Source organism: Pituophis catenifer, unplaced genomic scaffold (genome assembly GCF_029215685.1).
Source record: "Pituophis catenifer annectens isolate HBS135680 unplaced genomic scaffold, rPitCat1.0.hap2 SCAF_3, whole genome shotgun sequence".
Taxonomy (NCBI): domain Eukaryota; kingdom Metazoa; phylum Chordata; class Lepidosauria; order Squamata; family Colubridae; genus Pituophis; species Pituophis catenifer.
In genome coordinates, this window is record NW_027256883.1 from 40,467,489 (window position 1) to 40,490,215 (window position 22,727).

The 22,727-nt window shown below is 39.2% G+C and overlaps 1 protein-coding gene across 1 annotated transcript in view; it reads left to right on the top strand.

Moving 5' to 3' along the window:
- TOX (thymocyte selection associated high mobility group box) overlaps positions 1-22,727 on the top strand; it is a 195,559-nt gene that overhangs the window by 151,623 nt on the left and 21,209 nt on the right. Inside the window, exons 4-5 of the mRNA XM_070942264.1 lie at positions 5,982-6,257; positions 16,468-16,698. Coding sequence (XP_070798365.1) covers positions 5,982-6,257; positions 16,468-16,698 — 507 coding nt within the window. The remainder of the gene's footprint in view (positions 1-5,981; positions 6,258-16,467; positions 16,699-22,727) is intronic.

Below are 22,727 nucleotides of genomic sequence, written 5' to 3' on the forward strand. Positions count from 1 at the left end.
CGGCTTCTAGAGACTCGTTACCATCGGCTGATCCTTCACAGTCTCGTCAGAAAGGCCACAAACACAGAAGTGTTTCGAAATCTGAGCAGCGCAGAGACAAAGTTCTACAGAAGCTCTGCGAAAAAGCGAGCTCTAACATTGCTACTAAGTGTGGTTTCCGCTCCAGTAGCTGATACCCACCCTCATGAGCCTCTGCCTAGACCGGATACATCGGACCATTTGTCATTGAGGGATTGCCCGGTGACCATTTCGACTTCGGATTTGTGGGGTACTTCTACTTCTCCTCCTCCGGCTGTATCTGTTCCGGAGGTTGTGCAGCCTGTCGCTTCTGCTCCTACGACCTCCTCTCCGGTGGCTACGGTTCCCAGTCAAGTGCTTCCAGAGCATCTTCAACTTGAGCACCTTCAATCGCTTATTGAAGCGATGCAGAGCGGTGCAGAGATCTTTAGCCACGCGCGACCTATTCCGCAGCCATCCAGAATCCAGAATCTATACGTTCGACTTCCTCCATTTCCCCGGAGCGACAGATCACTGAGGAGTCTCAGATTCGGGCTCCTGATTCTCCTACTGGTTCCCATTCGAGCCATCCCTCAGTTTTGACTGATGTGGACTATTGTGATTCTGCCCTGTCTGACGACGAGAACTTGCCTCAAGACCAACCGGCCTTCACTGGACTTTTCCCACAAGCCTTATTTAAGTCCTTATTGTTTAAGGCCGTTAACACTGCTCGCTTGTCTTCACCTGCTGTGGACCCACCTCCGGCTTCTGAGGCGTTGGATCCCATGTTTGCCGAGCCGGCCAGGCCGATTACCTCTATTCCGACTCCTCCCCTCTTTGTCGATGTGGTGAAGCGCCAGTGGTCTTCTCCGGGTTCGGCCCCTTCGCTTTCTTCTAATGATCGCAACTGAATTGGACTCTCTACTTCAAGTACCTTCGATTGATGCCCCCATTGCCGCACTCTTGCCCAACGCCAACGTCCCGGGTGATCCAGATGAAGGCCTTCGCCCGGATGAACGTCGTTCGGACCTGGTTCTCCAACGGGCTCATCAGAGTTCCGCCTGGGCTATTAGGGCGGCTACCACCGCTTCATTCTTTAATCGCACTACCTTGCTTTGGCTGCGCCAGCTCCAAGAGAAGTTATCCCCGGAGGACCCTCGGGTCCGGCAGGATTTGAATAAGATTGTTGCAGCCTTTCAGTTCTCGGCCGACTCCACTTTGAACGCTGCTCGCTTCGCTTCAAAAGCGATGGCTTCCTCAGTAGCTGCCCGTCGTCTGGTCTGGCTCCGGCACTGGCAGGCTGACGCCCGCCATAAGTGGCGTTTGGCCTCTGTTCCATTTGGGGGGTCCCGCCTCTTTGGTGATGCCTTGGAACCGTTCCTCACCGAAACCAGGGACAAAAAGAAGATCTTGGCATCGGTTTTTCAATGGGGAGACTCTCGTTTTGCCCCTTATACTCCTCGCTCTCACTTCCAAGCTGCTGATGGTGCGGGTCCATCTCATTTTTCTTCCCCTAGGCCCGACAATAGTTTTGGTAGACAGCGGGGTTTCCTAGACAGGTCATCGCATGGGAAGCCCTTTGTGTCCAAGCGGCCCTTTCAAGGGGGAGGAGGTCGTTCCTACCGGCGCTGATTGCATCGCGACTCCCCCCATTGGCGGCAGATTAGCCCTCTTTGTCACTGCATGGGAGAAGTCTTCTTCCGATAACTGGGTCCTGGCCACCTTGAGATCTGGACTGGCCATAGAATTTCTTCCCCCCCCCCCAGTTCCTTTGTGTGCTGTCCGATTTCTTGTAATCCTGATAAGAGAGCATGTATGGACGCTGCGGTACAGCATCTCCTTTCCATCAGGGCTATCCAACCTGCCCCTCCCGATCAGGTAGGGTTGGGGTTCTATTCCCGGGTTTTCCTGGTCCCTAAGTCCTCGGGGGGGTGGAGACCCATTCTGGACCTAAAACGGTTAAATCGGTATGTTGTATACCGTAAATTTAAGATGCAATCGTTGAAATCCATCCTTGACGGTGTTAGAAGGGGCGATCTCCTTTCTTCAATCGATCTAACTGAAGCCTATTTGCTTATCCCTATTCTCCCTTCTCATAGAAGGTATTTACGGTTTTATTACGGGGGAGTTGATTATCAGTATAGGGCGTTACCCTTTGGGCTCTCCTCTGCCCCCCATACCTTTACGAAGGTATTGGCGGCGTTGGCCGCTTCCCTCCGGGTTCAGTCTGTTAGACTGTTATGTTATTTAGACGACATCTTGGTGTTGACTTCTTCTACTAACCAAGCTGTGTTGGATATTAAGTTAACTCTGAAGACGTTAGCTGCTCATGGTTTTTCTGTTAATTTAGAAAAAAGCAACCTTGTTCCCTCCACTTCTCTAGTTCATTTAGGGGCCCTAATTGATTCTGTACGGGGTAGGGTGTTTCTCTCCCCTGACCGCCAGAATAGTTTACGGGACTTGGTGGCTAAGATTGAGGCTCGTAGGTCTACTTCCCCTTTTATTCTCTCTCAGTTATTGGGAAAGATGATTTCGGCCATTGCCATTGTTCCCTGGGCTCAGCTCCACGCCAGGGAACTTCAATGGTTTCTTTTGCCTCTACAGAAATCGGGCAAAGGCACATCAACCAGGCCGGTTCCTGTTCCCTCCTCAGTACTCCGATCCCTCCGGTGGTGGCGGTCCCCAGCGATAGCAGCAGGCTGTCTCTTTCTAGAACCCCGGAGGGTGGTGGTAACCTCCGACGCCAGCCTCCGAGGCTGGGGTGCCCATTGCCAAGGCCAACTAGCCCAGGGGATGTGGACGTAGCGGACTCTCTTCGTCCAATCAACTGGTTGGAACTACAAGCTGTCTTCCTGGCTCTCCGGGCGTTCCGCCATCTGGTCTCCGGGTCCCATGTACTTGTGCTAACGGACAATGTAACTGCCAAGACACATCTCAACAAGTTGGGCGGCACCAGGTCCAAGGCCCTTTTGTCTCTGGCCATGAAACTCGGCCTTTGGGCGGAACATCATCTCGAGTCTCTACGGGCGGAACAATTTTGGGTGTCGCCAGTGCACAAGCAGATTGGCTGAGCCGTCAGGAGGTGGACAATGCGGAGTGGCGGCTTCATCCCAGGATCTTTCAATCCCTGGTTCATCGGTTCGGGGCGCCAGTTGTGGACCTGTTTGCAACTCATGCCAATGCTCAGTTGCCCCGTTTCTTTGCCCGGTTTCCGGAACCTCAAGCAGAAGCCATTGATGCACTTCGGGCCCCATGGCCGGAGGCTCTTTTGTACGCTTTCCCTCCAACCTCCTTACTTCCCAGGGTCATCCGCAGGATCCTGGACGAACGGGCGGAGGTGATTCTCCTGGCTCCTCATTGGCCGCGCAAAGCATGGTTTGCGGACTTAGTCTCCCTCTCTGTCGCTCCCTCCTGGCGCATTCCTTTCGAGGCGGACGCTCTGACGCAAGGGGCACTGAGCCACCCAGACCTTCCTTGGCTCAGCCTGACCGCCTGGAGATTGAGCGGCTCACCCTGATGAGTGCTCTGGCTACAGAGGACGTAATTCGGACAATCCAGGCGTCGAGACGCTCCTCCACTGACAGAATATATTCTGTGACTTGGCGAGCTTTCTGCTCATGGTGTGAACGGACTGGTGTGAATGTTTTCCAACCCTCTATTATGGACATTATTGTTTTTCTACAACGGGGTCTTTCCGACGGCCTTGCCCCTAACACATTACGTCGCCAGGTGGCCGCCATTTCCTCTGTACTTACCTGCGGTTCACTGTCTTCTCTGGCTCAGCATCCTCTGATTAGACGTTTTCTTCGGGGCGAACCACGAACCTGTCTCCTCCGGTCCTGCATCGTTACCCTACCTGGGACCTTCCGTTGGTGCTCGATTCCCTCATGGGTCCTCCGTATGAGCCTCTGAGGACAGCCTCTCTTCGGTTGCTGTCTTGCAAAGTTGCCTTTTTGGTGGCGGTGACCTCGGCTCGCCGCATTTCAGAGGTGGCGGCTTTGTCCATCCGAGCTGACCTCTGCGTGTTTTACGTGGACGTGTTGTCCTCCAATTGGATCCTACCTTCGTGGCGAAGGTTAACTCCGTCTTCCATCGCTCACAAGAACTTATTCTGCCGAATTTCTGCCTGCATCCTTCACATCCTCGTGAGCGCCGTTGGCATACTCTGGACGTCCGGCGGGCTCTGCGAATTTACATCAAGCGGACTGCTGCTATTCGCCGGTCAGAAGCGTTATTTGTTTCCTTCCTTCCAGTCTCGTTGGGTCTCAAGGTATCTTCTTCTACTATAGGCCGCTGGACTCGTCAGACCATCACTTCAGCTTATGACCTTTGTTCCTTCTCGGGTAACGGCCCATTCCACTCATAGCGCGGCCACGTCGGCGGCCTGGGCTACTCAAGCTCCGTTGTTGGAGATTTGCCGTGCGGCTACCTGGACCTCGCCTGCACCATTTATACGGCACTATAAACTGGACAAGTTTGCTTCGGTGGAGGCCGCCTTCGGTCGTCAGGTGTTACAACAGGTTGTGGCCAGTGACTTGGTTTCGGACCAGCCTGGCCCCTCCCAGACTTGGGGACAGTAAACTGGGGTATGTCCACACTGGCTGCTGTCTCCACCAAACAATGGAGAAGGGGCATTGGTCCTACCTGACACGCTCCTTCTCATTGTGTGGAGACAGCAGCCAGACCCTCCCTTTGCCTGTCTGGTCCTCTTGTGGTCTTTCTTCTTGGGTCTTTCCTTTCTGCCTACCCACACGCCGAGTCTGCCATTATAGTCTTTCACCAAAAGCTGGATCTGCCCGGCAACAAGGGCGGACTTTAATATTATTGGCTGACTCAGTCCTTCAGCTGATTGGGTGAGTGCTACCCACACTGGCTGCTGTCTCCACACAACGAGAAGGAGCGTGTCAGGTAGGACCAACGCCCCTTCTTTTGTATTTACAACCACAATTGAGCTCAAAATTTATGTTGTTAAGTGAGACATTTGTTAAGTGAATTTTGTCCCATTTTGTGACCTTTCTTGCCACAGATGTTCAGTGAACCACTACAGTTGATCAGTTAGTAACCCGGTTATTAAGTGAATCTGGCTTCCCATTGACTTTGCTTGTCAGAAGGTCATAAAAAGTGATCACATGACCCTGGAATACTGCAACAGTCATAAATATGAAGCAATTCCCAAGCATCCAAATTTTGATCACAGGATCATAAGGATGCTGCAAAGATCGTAGTTTTGAAAATCGTTCATAAGTCACATTTTTCAGTGCCATTGAACCTTTGAACAGTCACTAAACGAACTGTTATAAGAGGACTATCTGTATTGTTTAGCTCAAAGTTGAAAACTTCTGACTGGTAGTTTTAAATATCTGAATGTATTTTGTCATAATGAAGAGAGAAGTATTTTTTCTTTTAGTGCCTTCTCATTTTTTATCTTAATAAAGTTTAGATTTATTGCTCAAATTAAAAAAATAAAATGAAATCAAGCCGACAGATGTAATTTATGAAGCTCACAACTTTAGAGCCTTTAGCACTCATTTATAATGATTTCAGAAAATGAGTTGTGTAGTCAAGTAATCAACCAATCATTAACTCACTGTTTTCTCCACACGGAATATTATAGTAGCTTTTTGGACAGCCTTATATATTAAAACTAGAGTCTAACTGTTTAAAAATTCTACAGCTCTTTCAAAACTAAATTGATTTGGAGAGCGATAAAATTTAGATATAATTACATAATCTTAGCTCATGTTTCCTGCTTGCGAGGCTTTTTAATCATGATATATAAAAGGAATTTTTTGACATTATGAAATTTTTATTAAGCTTTAAGCTTTTCTTAGATATTGCTGTATTTTAAGGTAAGGAAAATTTTGCAACTCCCTATCATATGGTTTCATTTATTTAATGAAATTTTAAATCATTTTTCAGGATAAATTCTCTGAACAATGGAATAATAACAACAAACAGTAAATGTATAATATTCTTTCTTTTAGATGCAGGAATTACGGAATGCAGAAGGAACTCAATATAATTCCCATCCACAGTTAGCAGCCATGAGACCAAGGGTCCAGCCTGGAGATATGAGGCAACCAGGAATAATGCAACATGGCCAGCTGACAACTATTAACCAGTCACAACTAAGTGCTCAACTTGGTTTAAATATGGGTGGAAACAATGTTCCTCACAACTCTCCATCTCCCCCTGGTAGCAAATCTGCCACTCCTTCACCATCCAGTTCAGTTCATGAAGATGAAGAAGATACTTCAAAGGTATGACCAACCCTTTTAAAACAGTGGTTGTTTGTAACCAGCACGATAAAACTTAAACATAATTTGATAAACTTTTTAAACTTTAATCAATTTTAAATGTCTTTTTTAAGTGTGATACCATTAATAAATTCTATGCTCAAAATATTATAATTGAGAATTCCTCTCAATAAACTTGTTTAAACAGTATGCCTCCATACTGTGTAAACATGTTGACTCTTTCTCTTTTTCAGCCTTATCCCATTTTAATTAAACATAAATGCTTAATCTATGTAATAATTATTCTTTCCTATGTATTCAAGATACTCCATTTCTTTCCTGTTGTATATGATCCATTAAATAAGAAATTAATATCTGAACTTCAACTATCTGAAATTTCTATTTACATTAATAGGTCAGGTGAATAGGTATGTGAATCATAAAAATGTACAAAAAATTAAAGGCCTGAGATTAGAAAAAGAAAAGAAACCATAACTGAATCTAATTTACACAAACATTATTTACCATACTCTTGCATACTCACCCTTGCAAACCATTCTTCCACTATACTTTATATTACTTCATATATTGCTTTTTGTTCTTTAAACTTGCCCCTTTGTCTTTCAAAATTACATAAATTCTATTCAATCATAATTTACCAATAGCCTGCATCTTACAACCACAATTGAGCCCAAAATTAATGTTGCTAAGCAAGGCAGCTGCTAAATGACTTTTGCGCCATTTTGTGACCTTTTTTGCCACAATTATTAAGCGATTCACTGCACTTGTTAAGTGAGCCATGTGATCATTAAGCTAATCAGTTTATCTTATTGAGTTTGCGTGCTGGGAAGGTTACAAATTATCACATGACCCTGAGACAGTAGCTGTCATAAATACATGTCAGTTGCCAATTGCCCATATTTTGATCACATGATAATGGGGATGCTGCAATGATTGTAAGTGTGAAAACTGGCCTGTACTTCCCATGCAACTGAAAACTTGTTAAGATGGCTCAATTGTTGAGGTGTAATTTTTATCCTCCCTCTCCTGTGGTTTGTATCTTTTGCTTGTATTATATTTATTAATTCTTTTAAAAATATGTTTACATGTATTAATAAGATTTATATACATGTACATTGTACATGTACAACTTTTATTTATTGTTTCTTATTATTGTTGTTCACCACCCAGAGTGAACATGAAATAGGCAGATATATAAATTTAATTAATATATAAATATGTTTATGTTTATATTCCAAAATGATACACAAATTCATCTACTTGATCTCATTTGTTGCCACATCTTAGCATTCTTTGCTCAGTTTTCTGGATAACCTTTATCTTTGATGCAATGATTTTGAGATCCACACCCTTGTTATATCATACATTCTGTCTATTATTTGCTGCAAACTCTGGATTTTCAGTCAACAGTATAATTATTAACTACATACAGAAGTATATATATTCACCTCCTGAACCAATGTTCTTCTCCAGTTATCATCAGCATTTCTTATACATTTCTCCATAGATACCTTTATGTTGAATGAATGAATGTCAAATGATTCACTAAGGATTCCATTTACTCTCCGCCATCCTTTATTTCTACCATATCACATTCATTAAGCAAATCTATACTTCCTTAAACCCATAATTCAACCTATCAACATTTGTTTGCAAATGTTTTTTCAAAATCAGTAAACTTGAAATGTTACTTTTCATGTTCATAAATCATGATTAACTGAAGGCCAAAATTCTGATTTGGTACCCCCTATCCAAGGCCATGCTGACTTCAAAAAAAAAATATTCTCTGTTCCTCCTCATTTTTTTTTAATCTGCTAAAGCCTGCTAAATACTTTCATAGGTGTGCTTGACCATAAATGTTATAGCATTCTTTCCAATTCCACTGTTCAACAAGTTCACATCATTCCCATAGAATTCTCTAGATTGCTCCTGCTGGCATTTTTTTTTACATCAGTTTCTTTTCACTTCATTGCTTTTATTTTTAATTCAATTTAAACTGCTGGAAGCAATTTAATTAACCTTCACACATTTCCCAAAACACTTTTTATTTCTGTCAGAATTGGTGAATATTTTTACCACCTTCTTTCATTTTAACTGTTCCTTGGTATCTTTTGATTACATTCTTTGTGACTTTTTCCCCCTCTCTTTTAACATACTATAATAAGTTTCCTCATCTTCATTTTGTGAAGCAATCATTGTCATGCCTTTATCATTACTGAGTTGAACTGCAGTGTACTGCAATGCATGGGGCTACTTGTGGGTTAGCCACGATTTAGAGTGGGTCAGAAACTACAAAAAGTACAGAATGCAGTGACCTCCCTTTTTACTGTGAGCTAATCACCAAGAACATATTAGCTAGTATTATGGCCTGTTACATGCATTTTTATCTTCCTTCATTCCACAAGACATCATTTTTATATTTGCATTTGTGTAATTCCACCTACTTCTGTAAAACCTTGTAACACAATTCTTTTCATTCTATTCCAACCAGCTTTCATATACTTTTCACATCATGGCCCCATTCTTTTGCTTGGAGTGGCTACTAGCTAAATATGCTGCCACTATCTTATCTTTCAGAAAGTGCCTCATCAAGTATACACTCCCTTGGTGAGGGTTTTCACAATCCATACCACAGGTGTCAAACTTGCCATGTCATGTTGCCGTCGCATGATGTATCGCGACTTTTTTCCCCTTCATGGAGCTGAGGTAGGCATGGCTTGCATGTGATGCATCCAGCCTATGGGCCGCCAGTTTGACACCCTGATCTATACTGTCTTTCTGATATTGGGGAAGAACATAAAGTAATTACTGTAGTGCCATTTTCTGGCCATCAAGATATGTGGCTGGATTCAGCCCTTCCTTAAAATGAATTTCACAAAAGATAAACAAAATCAACCTTTATTTCTAAAAAAGAAAGCATAAACCATTTTCATTCTTTTTGACTTTATTAATATGCTAGGATTCACTGTTGAAGAAGGTAAATGCAGACCTGTTCAAAATCACAGGCCAACAGTAGCCTTACAAGAACAATAGAATAATAATAATAAAGCAATGTTACTAGTACGCTACAGGAAAATTCTGGTCTGCTACAAATAATAAAGAAATACATGGTAAAGAGATTGGAGTAGGTTTTAAAATTTGAATTGGCAAAGCTTTTATCTCCTCATGCACAATCTGCAATATGCATAGAAGGCTGAAGTATACTTAATTATAGACCTTGCATATATAAATAAAAGAGAAGCTATTTGCATAATACAGAGCAATAAATACCAAAGTTTTAAAGCATATTTTTCTGTTTCTTCAGATATAGTCAGTGGTGGGATTCAAGTGATTTAACAACCGGTTCTCTGCCCTAATGATTTCTTCCAATAACCAGTTTTCCAAACTGCTCAGAAAGTTAACAACCAGTTCTCCCGAAGTGGTGCGAACTGGCTGAATCCCACCACTGGATATAGTATATAAAGCAACTATCACTCTGATTCAGTTTTCCTAGATTTTCTTTTTTCCAGAAAATTCTAGTCTTTAATTTGAGCTTTAGGGAATCAATTAGCTCCTCTTTTCTCAATTTCAACTGAGCAATGGTTGCCTTGATTTAAAAATAACAAAAAGCTTTTTTTTATCCCCTCAAATAAAAGAGAGAGGGGCATCTCTCTTTGTACATAACTAGGATCACCTCTCTCTGAGGCATTCTCTGTTTGTATCTGTATGCTTATTGGCTCTGAATGTAGACTTGCAGCATATTTAATCAATTTAATTTAAAAACAGATTTTTTTTTCAAGTGTTACCCAGCACTCCAGCCAAATCTGATTTGCCAGCCAAATCTGGCATTTTCTCTCCTCCTCCCAACCCACTTGTGATTTAGTTTAGATAAATCTAAATTTATCAATAAGCAACTGATAGCAGCAGTTATATCTGAATACCTTTAAAGTCGTCTAATATCTACTTTCTAATTTTCCTCACACTTAGGTTTGACCTCTTAAATATTCCATGTACTGCCTTGCAAAACAATTCATTATTTTGGTTCATTGAACATGCATATTCTGGTAATGCTATTTATAATTGTGACATGCTAGACACATGATATTTTCACAAATCTGTATTCTTAACTAGATGGATGGCTTTCTCTTTCATGGGTATTTAAATTTCATATATGAAAGGATTTCATGGAATTTAGAGAACAGAGTATGAGAGGATTGTCAACAGCAAATGTTAACTAAGTGAAACATGATCACTAAAGCTTTGCTACGGCCTATTCTGTTTTTTGTAGCAGAAAACTTAACAGTTTACTTTATTTTAAGTAGAATTTTATGTTATTTGCTCAGTCTGTTATGCAGATGGTACTTGAATTAAAATCTGTTTAATCTATGTTGAATAGAACAGCTCTCCTACCTTCCATTAAAATCCTGAAACTATTGCTGTTTATTTTAAATATGCTTTTAGGTATTACTAAGGCTTCTCAGGGGGCAATTAGATATCATCATTACACCTTTTTTGATAGTCTTAAATCCTCATCTATCTATACGTGATCTATTATTTGTGAATCATAGCTAATACAGATTTTTAGAGTGAGTGACTTGTGCTTTCTTGTGATAAATAAGTTAAATACATCACTATAATTAAGCAATAAGACCTGACAGGAGGAGGATTACCACAAGCTAACTATAACTCCAGGGATTTTGAAATAGAAGTTTGTGCTTAGCAAAATAAGAATGAGAATTTTTTAAACAATTTCCCATCTGTCTCCATTTTGATGGCTAGCAGCAAAATCTGTACAACTGCTGGTTGGTTAGAAGCATAAGATTTCAAAATCACTCTCTTTAGTTTCCAAGTTATTAATGTGAAATTAGTTTTAACTTCCTTGTTTGAAAAAAAATCCTGGACGAACAACTCAAATCCAGTGAAACATTCATCTGCCTCAGAGATAGCAGTTTTCCTATCTAACCTTCTGTGTATGCCAATAGTTACTTGGTAAATAGCAGGGGTGGGTTCTACTTACCTTTACTACTGGTTCGCAATGGGATCTTGCGAACCGGTCTGAACTGGGGGCAACCCACCACTGGTAAGTAGCTATTCTAAATTGCTGAGTAATTGTTAGCTAAATATGTATGATGGTTTAAAGAATTTGGGTTTCCACTTTTGTGCTGCAAGTTTACTATCCTGATCCTAAAGGATCAACGTGGTTGTTCTGATGTTAATAAAAAGTGAAAAGATTACACTTTGAAAGAAAAAGAAAAATCTAAGTCATAAGCATTCCAGTGCCAAACAAAGCCATAATAAATTTAACATTACAGATTTCTTAATTTATGTTTCAATAAGACAATCATGCATACAGTTTAAGGATCTTATAAACAGATATTTAATGCTTTCAGAGTGTACACATCCAATGCTGATTTTCTGCACTGATGCTACAAGTACTAGGTTCCTGATGTTTAGGTGATCACATTGTATATGGCAGTGTTATTAGGTAGTAAGGAATTTTAATTTTGCCTTTGAGTGCTGAGAGAAATAGTATGATTGTCCACCCTGAAGCTGACCTGACCGTGGCCATTTTGATGCTTCAGTGTTGCCACACTGAGCAGAGGGATAGGGGATGGGGGGGGGGGGAATAGAGGTAGATTGGGTTTTGTAGCCAAAACAAAATACTTTGCCCTTGAACCAAGGACATTTCCACAGCTGGTCGGAGAGAGGTGAGGTTAACAGGCAACCAGACGGCACCTTGATTGGACCATGTGACTGATTGTTTGGGAAATGGGAAAAACATTTACTTTTAATCAGGTGAAAACTGTGGGAATATTCAGATTTGGTTTTCAACAGCCTGTGCCAATATGATATGCCAAATAAACATCCTACGTGCCTCGGAATTCTGTTTGCTATGGGCATATTACTTGGAACTGACAATGAACTATTGTAACAGAAATACAAATTTGTATAGGAAAAAGATCTTACTGAATATAAGAAGAACCATGGAATATTTTATTATTCTAGAAAAATATGTTTGGGGTGATACCAAAGAATTACTATTATTTTGTTCTCATATATACAAAAATGTTAACTACCGGTTCTGTGGGCGTGGTTCGGTGGGGGGGTAATGTGACTGGGTGGCCAATTTATTTATTTTTTTACTTTTAAAACCATTTTTTCTACAACCTCTTTGGCTAAGAAGTTGTAAAAAAATGTTTTCAAAAGGCTCTGAGGATCCAAGCTGAGTTCCTGATCAGCAGAGGCTTTTTTAAAACACGGGTTTTTTTCTTTTAAATGCCTTTGATGAGCCACACAATCATCAGAGGCTTTTTTTTTTTTTACTTTTAAAAGCATTTTTTTGGCCGAAGTTGTAGAAAAAATGCTTTTAAAAGTAAAAAAAAAAGCCTCTGATGATTGTGCAGCTCAGCTGGGCATGGGGATGTGGGGCGGGGATTTTTGCTACTGGTTCTCCAAACCACCTGCCTCCATCGTTACCAGATCGGGCGATCCGGTCAGAACCTGGAGCATTTCCTCCCTGATCTGGAGCCAGGTAAGAAAGAAAAATGGGCCTACCAGTCATCACGTGCTAGGAGTGGGGGGGGGAGATTGCACACGCATGCACAGGGAGGGCACATAGAATTATGTGTGTGGGTCCATGCGCACATGAACCTCCCCCACCCACCCCTCTCCTGGCATGCAATGGCAAAAAGGTTAGCCATCACTGGCATAGACTATAATTGAAGATTATGCTATATTTCCTCAAGAGACTTATAAGCCAACTAACCAGAATCCTTTATAGCAAGCAAAAATTACTCTCCCACATCATCTCTACCCTAGAACTCCAACAGCATAAAAATTTCACCAGGCCCTGACAACAATCTTATTCTATAAATCTCACCTCCTTGAAGAAAAAGAAAATAAATTGTTCCTCACTTCTATACGTTTCACTCAATATAACGCGAGGGTTTCAGAGACTTCCCACAGCATTATAAACTTACCAGTTGCTCGGTCAGCCAGTCAGAACACTCCAATTCTTGCATGAGACTTAGTCTTTTGCTCCACTAAACCCCTACAAAATATAAACTCTGTGGGGGCTATACAGTATTTTTTCCTTGCTTGAGACATAAGTAGCTTTAGTATGAGAAATAAAATTTAGACATACAGCTATCATCAAACTAACTCATCCAAGGACAACACAAAACTACAGCTCCACCATTCCTCAAATGCATTAAGATGCATGAATGCCCCATATAGATTTAACACTGAATTGGATTTCTACACTGAATACTGTTGCCAACAAACTGAAACATAGTCATCAATAAAAAAAGTATTCTTATTCAACAATCTCTGCAGAGCAGAATAAGACATCATCCAAGGTCTCAAGAGCAGCAGCAATATTATCATTAAATAAACTGACACAGAAAGGGCAATTTTCATTATGAATCAGATGGATTATTCAAGTAAACAGCTCTCCAAAACTATATTATATCCTCAGAACCCACAGAAATTTAATGGAAAGATACACAATCTGATGCACTTTCCAGAAGATATACAAGACTATATCTACAGAAAGATATCACAGGATCCTTCACAAGAATTTTGTACCTCTTTTCAAAAAGAATACATACCTGGCCATCCAATTGACTCAAACATTGTAATCATCACAGCAGCAATTTAGCTTTTGTGGATTCTGTATTCAGACCTTATGTTGCCAGCACTCATAGGTGTATAAGAAACACTAAAGCCTCCCTAAATTGGATGGTAGCTAAATGCTGGTGCACTATAAACATCCCCCCAAATTTTGGACTTTGAGCCAACAGGAACATAACCACTGAAATCTATGGAGATTCTCAGTCATCCAGGTCATAGCTGCCCCAAAGATGCTTTTTTAAGAGGCAGCTGGACTTTCTTGTTTTTCTTTGAAGACGTTCACTTCTCATCCAAGAAGCTTCTTCAGCTCTGACTGGATAGTGGGCAATGGAATGGAAATTCACACTGGAAGATGTTAAGGAAAATAGTCTAGCCTTCCTGTGTAGTACACATTAAGGAAGACAGAAGCCTTAACATTGCAGTTTACAGAAATAGAAGAGAACAATAAATGAAGCAATGTTGTCATTCCATACAATAATAATAATAATAATAATAATAATAATAATAATAATAATAATAATAATAATAATAATAATAATTTTATTTCTATACCGCCCTTCTCCCGAAGGACTCAGGGCGGTGTACAGCCAATTTAAAAACGCAGGACACAACAATGATTAAAAATTAAAATAATTAAATAAATTTGGCCGATTTAAAACCCCAAAAATTAAAATACCCCAATTTAAAATTATTATATTGATAGCCCTGCCTGGCGGAACAACAGGGTCTTCAGTGCGCAGCGAAACACCCAGAGGTCGGAGATCTTACGTATTTCCGGAGGCAGTTCATTCCACAGGGCTGGGGCTCCCACAGAGAAGGCCCTCCCCCTGGGTGTCGCCAGCCGACATAACTTGGCTGATGGCACCCTGAGGAGACCCTCTCTGTGGGAACGGACTGGTCGGTGGGAGACAAAAGGCAAAAGCCACTTTTTTGAGGAAAGCAAAGTCCACATTTTGGACAGAAAGAATTGGTGTTTGAAAGAGGGGGTCAAAGAGGCCATCTATGTCAAAATTGAACAGAGGGGGAGGGATACAACATCATCCATCTGCAGTCTACAATACAGTCCTTTTAACAGTTCCAAGAAGGCTCCACTCCCATTTGCACTACTCAGATGACCCTAACACGTCAGATAAACCTCCAGGTGGCCACAATGACTCTCTAAAAGAATGCAAATGACCAGCTGTCTGCAAGGAGTATAAATCCTTCCATTCTCCACCATCCAGTCAGAGCTGAAGAAGCTTCTTGGATGAGAAGCAAAACTTCTTTAAAGAAAAACAAGAAAGTTCAGTTGCCTCTTGAAAAAGCACCTTTGGGATAACCACTGAAATCAGCATAGCATACCTTGTCCCTAAACTATATGACTTTTCATTCAACCAAAACTACATTATGATTAGCAATGCCACAGGGTTGCCAACATCTTCATGGCTGACATAGAATAGTGATTTCTCAGCTTTTGCCCCTGAAATCTCTCTTGTACGTATACATTGATAACATTTTCATCATCATGAAGAAGATTCACTAATGTCTAAAAATTCAACAACGCTGCCCTATCATCAGCATTAGCCGCTTCATTGAGGTTACAGTAAAATTACACAATGGACATATAAACATCACATTGCACAGAAAAACCTATCTATCTCATGCATATCTAAGTGCTTCCTGCTGCCGTCTAGAACATACCACCAAATATCCAGGCTCTACACTACAACCATATTTGTTCTGACCTACTTGACAGATATGAACAACTGATGGACTTAAGCCAAGTACATACTGTACAAGATCAATAGGCAAATCAATTGAGCCAGATCCATTCTAGGGGGCCCTTATTAAAAGACAAACCACAATAGCAGGATAGAACGCTTTTGGTTGTTGTCTACAGCCTACAGCTACCAGCTTGAGCATTTTGTTGTATAGAAACTACAATCCATATTGCAAAATGACACTGCACTTCCTTAACAATATATAGCAGAGACATACTTGAATACAGATAAGATATCCAACCTATCCAGACAAGAACCTAAACTCCAAGTGTTGTGAAATTAAGTGGTTTTTATCATGTTTTCTTACTTCTGGTTAGTGTTCATAGATGCAGTCTGCATGTTTTCTACCTTTTCCTATATAGTAGCTGATTCAGTGCTCACATTGTAGATGACTCCTGTTCTTTCTTCTTAGGCTACTGGATCTTTTGATTTACTTAACGTGTTTCGGAAAAGCAACCCTGAGCAACATATATTTACTTCTATTGAAACTGATCATCATATTAATGAAAGAGTTCAAAATGATATAATGCCATTTGTAGTAAGGCTTGAAAAGGATTTAAAAAATAAAAGCTAAGCTACAGTTTAGCTAGAATGAAAACAAACTGTAAAGTATAATATCATTAGATTATATAACTTTATAAATGAATTTTATAAATGAAATAAAGAGGTTAATAATTTGGATTATAAAAGGGCTATAATTAAACTAAAGTTTTAAGCCAAAAATGTCTAAATTCATACGGATGGAAGAACAGAGATTTAGTTTGGTTTTCAGTAATAATTGCAGTAGTTTGTTTTATAATGTTTCTTTTCTTTTCTTCTTCTTCCTTTTTTTTTATTTGTAGATCAATGGAGGAGAAAAAAGACCTGCCTCTGACATGGGAAAGAAACCCAAAACTCCCAAGAAGAAGAAAAAGAAGGATCCTAATGAGCCACAAAAACCTGTTTCTGCCTATGCATTATTTTTCCGAGACACTCAAGCAGCTATTAAGGGCCAAAATCCAAATGCTACTTTTGGTGAAGTTTCTAAAATTGTAGCATCTATGTGGGATGGCTTGGGAGAAGAGCAAAAGCAGGTAATGTGTTACATTGCTTTTGAAATTATTGATTTCTTTACCTGCTATTTTTAAAACATTTCTTTTTATCATTAAAACAAATTCTCGTTATGCTCATATATCCAAGAACCAAAATTCTTTTACATGTTATTTACTGATTGTCTTCAGGCTAGAGTTAAAGAGCCTTGGTACTACAGTGGTTTAAAGCACCCTGTTATTAACACAGCTGCCTGCAATTTACTGCTGGTTCGAATCTCTCCAAGGCTCAAGGTTGACTCAGCCTTCCATCCTTTCTAAGGTAGGTTAAATGAGGACCCAGTTTGTGGGGGCAATAAGCTGACTTTGTATAAAAATATACAAAAGTATGAAGGCTATTGCTGAGCACATTGTAAGCCGCCCTGAGTCTCCGGAGAAGGGCGGCATATAAATCAAATTAAAAAAAAAAAAAAAAAGAGAGAGGAAAAAAACCACATATGCATGTATTATATGTTACTAGATGGTCTAAGAATTTTCTTGTGAATTGGAATGCTTGAGTTGGAGATAACTACTTTTTGCAAATTGTGAATATAATAGGCATCCAATTTTTTCAAAATTGATCTTGTTGAGCCAAGACTGCATATCATTCAATACAGGAGCAGGATGATATTGTATTCACATCAGAATAACATTTGGAAGGGACCTTGGAGGTCTTCTAGTCCAACTCCCTGCTCAAGCAGTATACTCTGTACCATTTCGGAGAAATGGTTGCCCAGTCTCTTCTTAACAGCCTCATTTTGAGCACTCACAACTTCTAGATCTTCAAATCTATCCTTGCATAGATAACCTATATACATTTGATTCACTGTGTAAACAAAATGTTGAGCAAATTGAGTTTTCATATATTCTTATTATATGGCTACGCTTGTTGATGTTTTGAAAATTAACATAGGTCCATGTCAAGAGTAGCATTGGTTTGCAGTACTCTTTTCTATGACTTTATATCTAAATTCCATATTACTTAACATCAGTGGTCTATTAAAGATATATTTTTCAGATGTTTACTAACAGTTTTTGCAATTCCAATAGAATATGCTTTCTGGTTACTCTTTCCCTTTTGCATATTAATGCTTTTTGTGCATACATTTTAATAAAACAAACATGGAGGAAGTTTTCCTACTTTTCATTTTGAGGTCATCCTTGTAACTCCCATTCTAATATTTCGATAATTTCTACCAAGTAACTTCACTTATAGTAACATCAGTACTAATGGTATGGTAATAATCAAAATAATTTCACCTTTCTTCAAATAATGCTTTTTTCTGTCTATAGTGCCAGAGAATAATCATAATATTTTGAGATTTTTAATAGTTCTAATGACTCAGTATATTGTATTTGTTAGATTATGTTTTGTAAATGACTTTGCTTAATAATACAGTATTTTAGCCATGAACCTGAACAAATTGCATTATACTTTTTCATCTACTTGATTGTTAGGTTAAGAAAACAGTTTTATTGGATAACTGAGTTTTTGTCATTGTTTTTGTTTTTAAAAAAATCAGGACAATTATGTTTTAGAAATAGAGATAACATTTTGTAAAACCAAAAAAAAAAAAATGTTAAAAGAAGAAAAAATAGCAACAAAATGAATGGTGTTAATGCAATGAAAATTAATTACATCTACAGAACAATTAAAGAGCCATGTGAGTGATCTGCACTTCAGTGCTATAATAAGAATGAATTAACCAAATGGCACCAGCATGTGGACAAATTTATCACAAATATTGTCAGGCAAATGCCTCTGACAGCATTTTTTCAATTACAGGCTTGAAACTGTCATTGAGAAAGTTGCATTGTTAGCTAATTGAAAGGAAAATAGGGTTTTCTCATAACAAAAGTAGGCTTTCAGAAAACACTCTGGATTCAGTTTAGCATTTTAGCTTTAGCATTAGATCCTCCCATGCTATGTAGCATATTGGGCAGCAAGGGATATCCAGTATTTTCAATTTTGGGCGAGTAGATCAGCGTCTTCCCATGTGATGTTTAAAGTTTTTAAGTCATCTATGAATGTTCTTAGCATGTATTTCAAGGGCATCCTCTTGTCATTTGGCATCAGGAACTCATTGCCCTGTTGGGAATTTGATTATTCTCCATGAGGAGTATATGACCTATGTTACCTATGTCTCTTGTATGCGACAATGTTCTGTAATTTGGGGACTAAATTCTTTTGCAGCACTTCTTCATTAGTAACATGGTCAAAATAGCGAAAATATAATAGGATTCAGATTAACAGCTGTAAAATTATTGCTTCTTCTAAATATAAGCTACTGTACATATCAGATAAAAAAAGAATTAGCATCTTTCTTTGTTTTTTACCGACCTCAGAAGGATGGAAGACTGAGCCAACCTTGAGCAACTAAGGATCAAACTTCTAGCAGTGAGCAGTCACCCTGCAATACTGTATTCTCACCACATTGCCACCACAGCTCTACATTCATTCAGCATCCGTTAATTCTTGATCATAACTTTGTTTTATTTTTCTCATGCATACTTTAGGTATCTTATTCCCACGGAATTCAACTATTACATTTCTTTTGATTTATCCAGTCCTTATTCGCATGTAACAAAGTGGGCAGAAGCATGCTCTTAAATACAGACATTATCAATTAATTCCTTGCAACTGCTGTACTGCTTTTCTATCAGCATTTGCATGCCTTAGAACACTCCTTCCAGCATTCATTCACTTCAGTCTCTTTACATTTCCTGGCTTTTATTTTTATTCTCACTGCTGGAAATATCTTGCTTAGCTTTCTTTGCACATTTTTCAAATCATTTTTTTTATTTCTGTCAAAATTGATGACGATGTTTGTCTTTTTTAAAAATCACTTTTTATGTCAACCATTCTTTGCTCCCCTTTGTTCTTTGTGACTTTCTTCTTTCTGCTTACACACTATAAAAAATTTCCTTATCCTTATTTTGTGGAGCTTATTTTCTTGCCCTCATCACCTCTATTAGAATGCATGGTTTTCATCAATGAAGTCTTCTATAGAATCTTTTTAGTAGGAGAAACTATAGACTAGATTATTACTTATTAATATTACAATAGTAATGTATAATTACATTACTTCTTGCAGCATAAAGAAAGTACTGATCAGTTGGTGCTTATTTTGGCCAATATAGCATAAATGCAACCAAAGTCCAGTTTTACCCTAAGCAACTCACTGTATTCTATGTAAGCTAGGATCTCTAGAGACTACTTTTTACTATTGCTACCTTCACTTCACCTATTAGGGTGTCAGTGTCCTGACACCCATTCTAAATATGACATTAATTAATTTGCCTCTTGTTTTTTAGAATTTACACACAAATCATTGCAGACAGTTATTTCAAGTGTTTGCCAGATATGTTTATGCTAATTGATGGAAACATCCAAGGGTTTCTCATTTTCCAGCTGTGTTTATTTCACTACTATGTCGATTATTAAAGGAAATCTGTGTTAATCACTACAGTTTGACAGTTTCTCTTCTAAATTATAGAGAAACAAATGTGTAATGGATTAAAGAACGTGCAATAAAGCAAATACGGACATTTGCTACATCTTTTCATATTATTCAAACCTTAAAACAAAATTCAAACAATGATCAGTTCTCCATTAATTTAAACCAAGCAACATTGAGAGCCGTGGTGGCGCAGTGGTTAGACTGCAGCACTGCAGGCTAGTTCTGCTGACTGCCAGTTGCCTGCAATTTGGTGGTTCAAATCTCACCAGGCTCAAGGTTGACTCAGCCTTCCATCCTTCCGAGGTCGGTAAAATGAGGACCTGGATTATTGGGCAAAATAGACTGACAAAATAGAAAGAGCTGTAAAGCACTGTGAAGTGGTATATAAGCCTAAATGCTATTGCTATCTGCCAGCTAAGTTTAGCCATTATTATTATATGCTAGTGAATTAAGAATACTTAGATTGGCTTATCAATGCTGCAAAATGCTGCAGTGCTGAAGAGCCTGATAGCTCAGCAGACTAAAAGCATTGTGATTAACACCAGCTGTCTGCAATTACTGTAAGTTCGAATCTCACCAGGCTCAAGGTTGACTCAGCCTTCCATCCTTTCTAAGGTAGGTTAAATGAGGACCCAGTTTGTGGGGACAATAAGCTGACTTTGTATAAATATACAAAAGTATGAATGCTATTGCTTAACGCATTGTAAGCCGCCCTGAGTCTCCGGAGAAGGACGGCATATAAATCAAATTTAAAAAAAAAAAAAAGGATGTATCAAGAGGAATTTGTTTTTTGTACTGAATACACACACATACACATCCATGCACAGCAGTTTTTATTGCTTAAAGTGAGACGATGGGCTAAATATATTACTTATAATTTACATATAGGATTCTTTCTGTCAAATGTAAATATTTTATATCCTAGTATATTAAAAGTTTGTTTTAGGCTTTTAGAACATACATTGTATTCAAAATCTGTTCTATATAAAAATACTCAGCCTTTTTCTCACTTTTTTCTCTTCTGATGCTAATGCTGACTTTCCAAATTAAAGTTATGTAGGATGGAACCAAAAATGCACCTAGAAAGCTACCCAGCCAAGATTTAAATGACCATATAAATCCTTATTGGATGTAACCAATAAGAGCTAACCTGTTTATATGTGGAAATTGTATATAGTAGGTCTACCATGATTGATTGATTGCTAGGCAGGCCTCAGTATAAACAGTGTGATAAGAATGCATCAGTGGCTGGATAAAAGATCAGCAAAGATTGTTTCTTGCACATGTGTAAGTGGAATGTTATTGGGATCTATCTATTGTGCATCCTAGCTTTTATTTCTGAAAATATACAAATTATATCAGACCTTCAGTTCCCCCTTTATTCCTACATTTATATTCATGTGAGGCTTTGAATATTCTTTTCATAGAAACTAAGGGTTATTGACCTTGTGCAATTTTCCTCATTTTTTTCTGTTCTCCCTGCACTGCCTTCATAGTAGGCCTTTTACACTTCAGTTCTTTGTAACAAATTTTCTTTAGGGTTTTTTTTTTCCTTCTGGGTGTGCTTTTTCATTATGCAAGAGGAACTGGACACACAGTGACTTAAGATTTAAAGGCAAAGCTTTCTTTAAAAATAAATACCCTATTACTCTATGTCCTAAAAGGTGGCATGACAGATTCTTTTTATTTATTTTTGTAGCCTTAAACATTTTTTTAAAATCAGAATCAGATGTAAATGTATTAAATGAAACTTCTTAAGTTCAAAGACCCAGTGCAGATATAATAGCAAAAGCAACTTAGAAACAAATTGTCCTTGTTTTATGTTGTTGTGAATGACTTTGATATCACACAGAGCTCAGTACATCAGGTAGTTTTCTTGAAAATGGAATTCCATGCCCACACAAAATGTGTTGCACAAAGTTCACATCTGTAACAACATCGATCTTAGCTGAGTCATAGCCAGACTAGCTGATCTCAGTACATGTGAATTTGAATGTGCATGTTTATTTAATCCATGTCCTTGGTTAAGGTAGCAGGGCAGGGTTATGTTCCTCAGGAAAGATTTGTTATCATCAGATAAGACACTCCAGAGAATGGTTGGAATGCTGTACCATATGCTTTCTTTCAGGGCTGCATAATTTGTTCTCAGGAATATTAGCTGCAACAGTTCAGCTCAATAGCAACACCTCATTATTTTATCCCTCAGTATTTATTCCTATGTTTGACGCCTCATGAAATTACTGTTAATGTGTTTATATAAGGGCAGATCTGACACAAGTGGGAAGGATTTAATTTCCCACTCAGTCTTTCCCGCTGATACATCCTCTTTCGCCTGGTAGAAGTGGCAAGTGTAAATAGTTAATTTGCTTCAATTATGAGCCTGTCCTGCTAAATTAGAAGCAGCAGGGATATGAAGAGCTAGAATTATACTTCTGAGGCAGCTGACAAATCCTCTGAGCCCACAAAATCAAATCATTTACTCCTCACTGGTGCTCATAAACCCACTAGATAAATGCTGCAGCTTATTCAGTATCAGTGAATGACACTCACAATATGTCTTATGCTTTAGAAAGT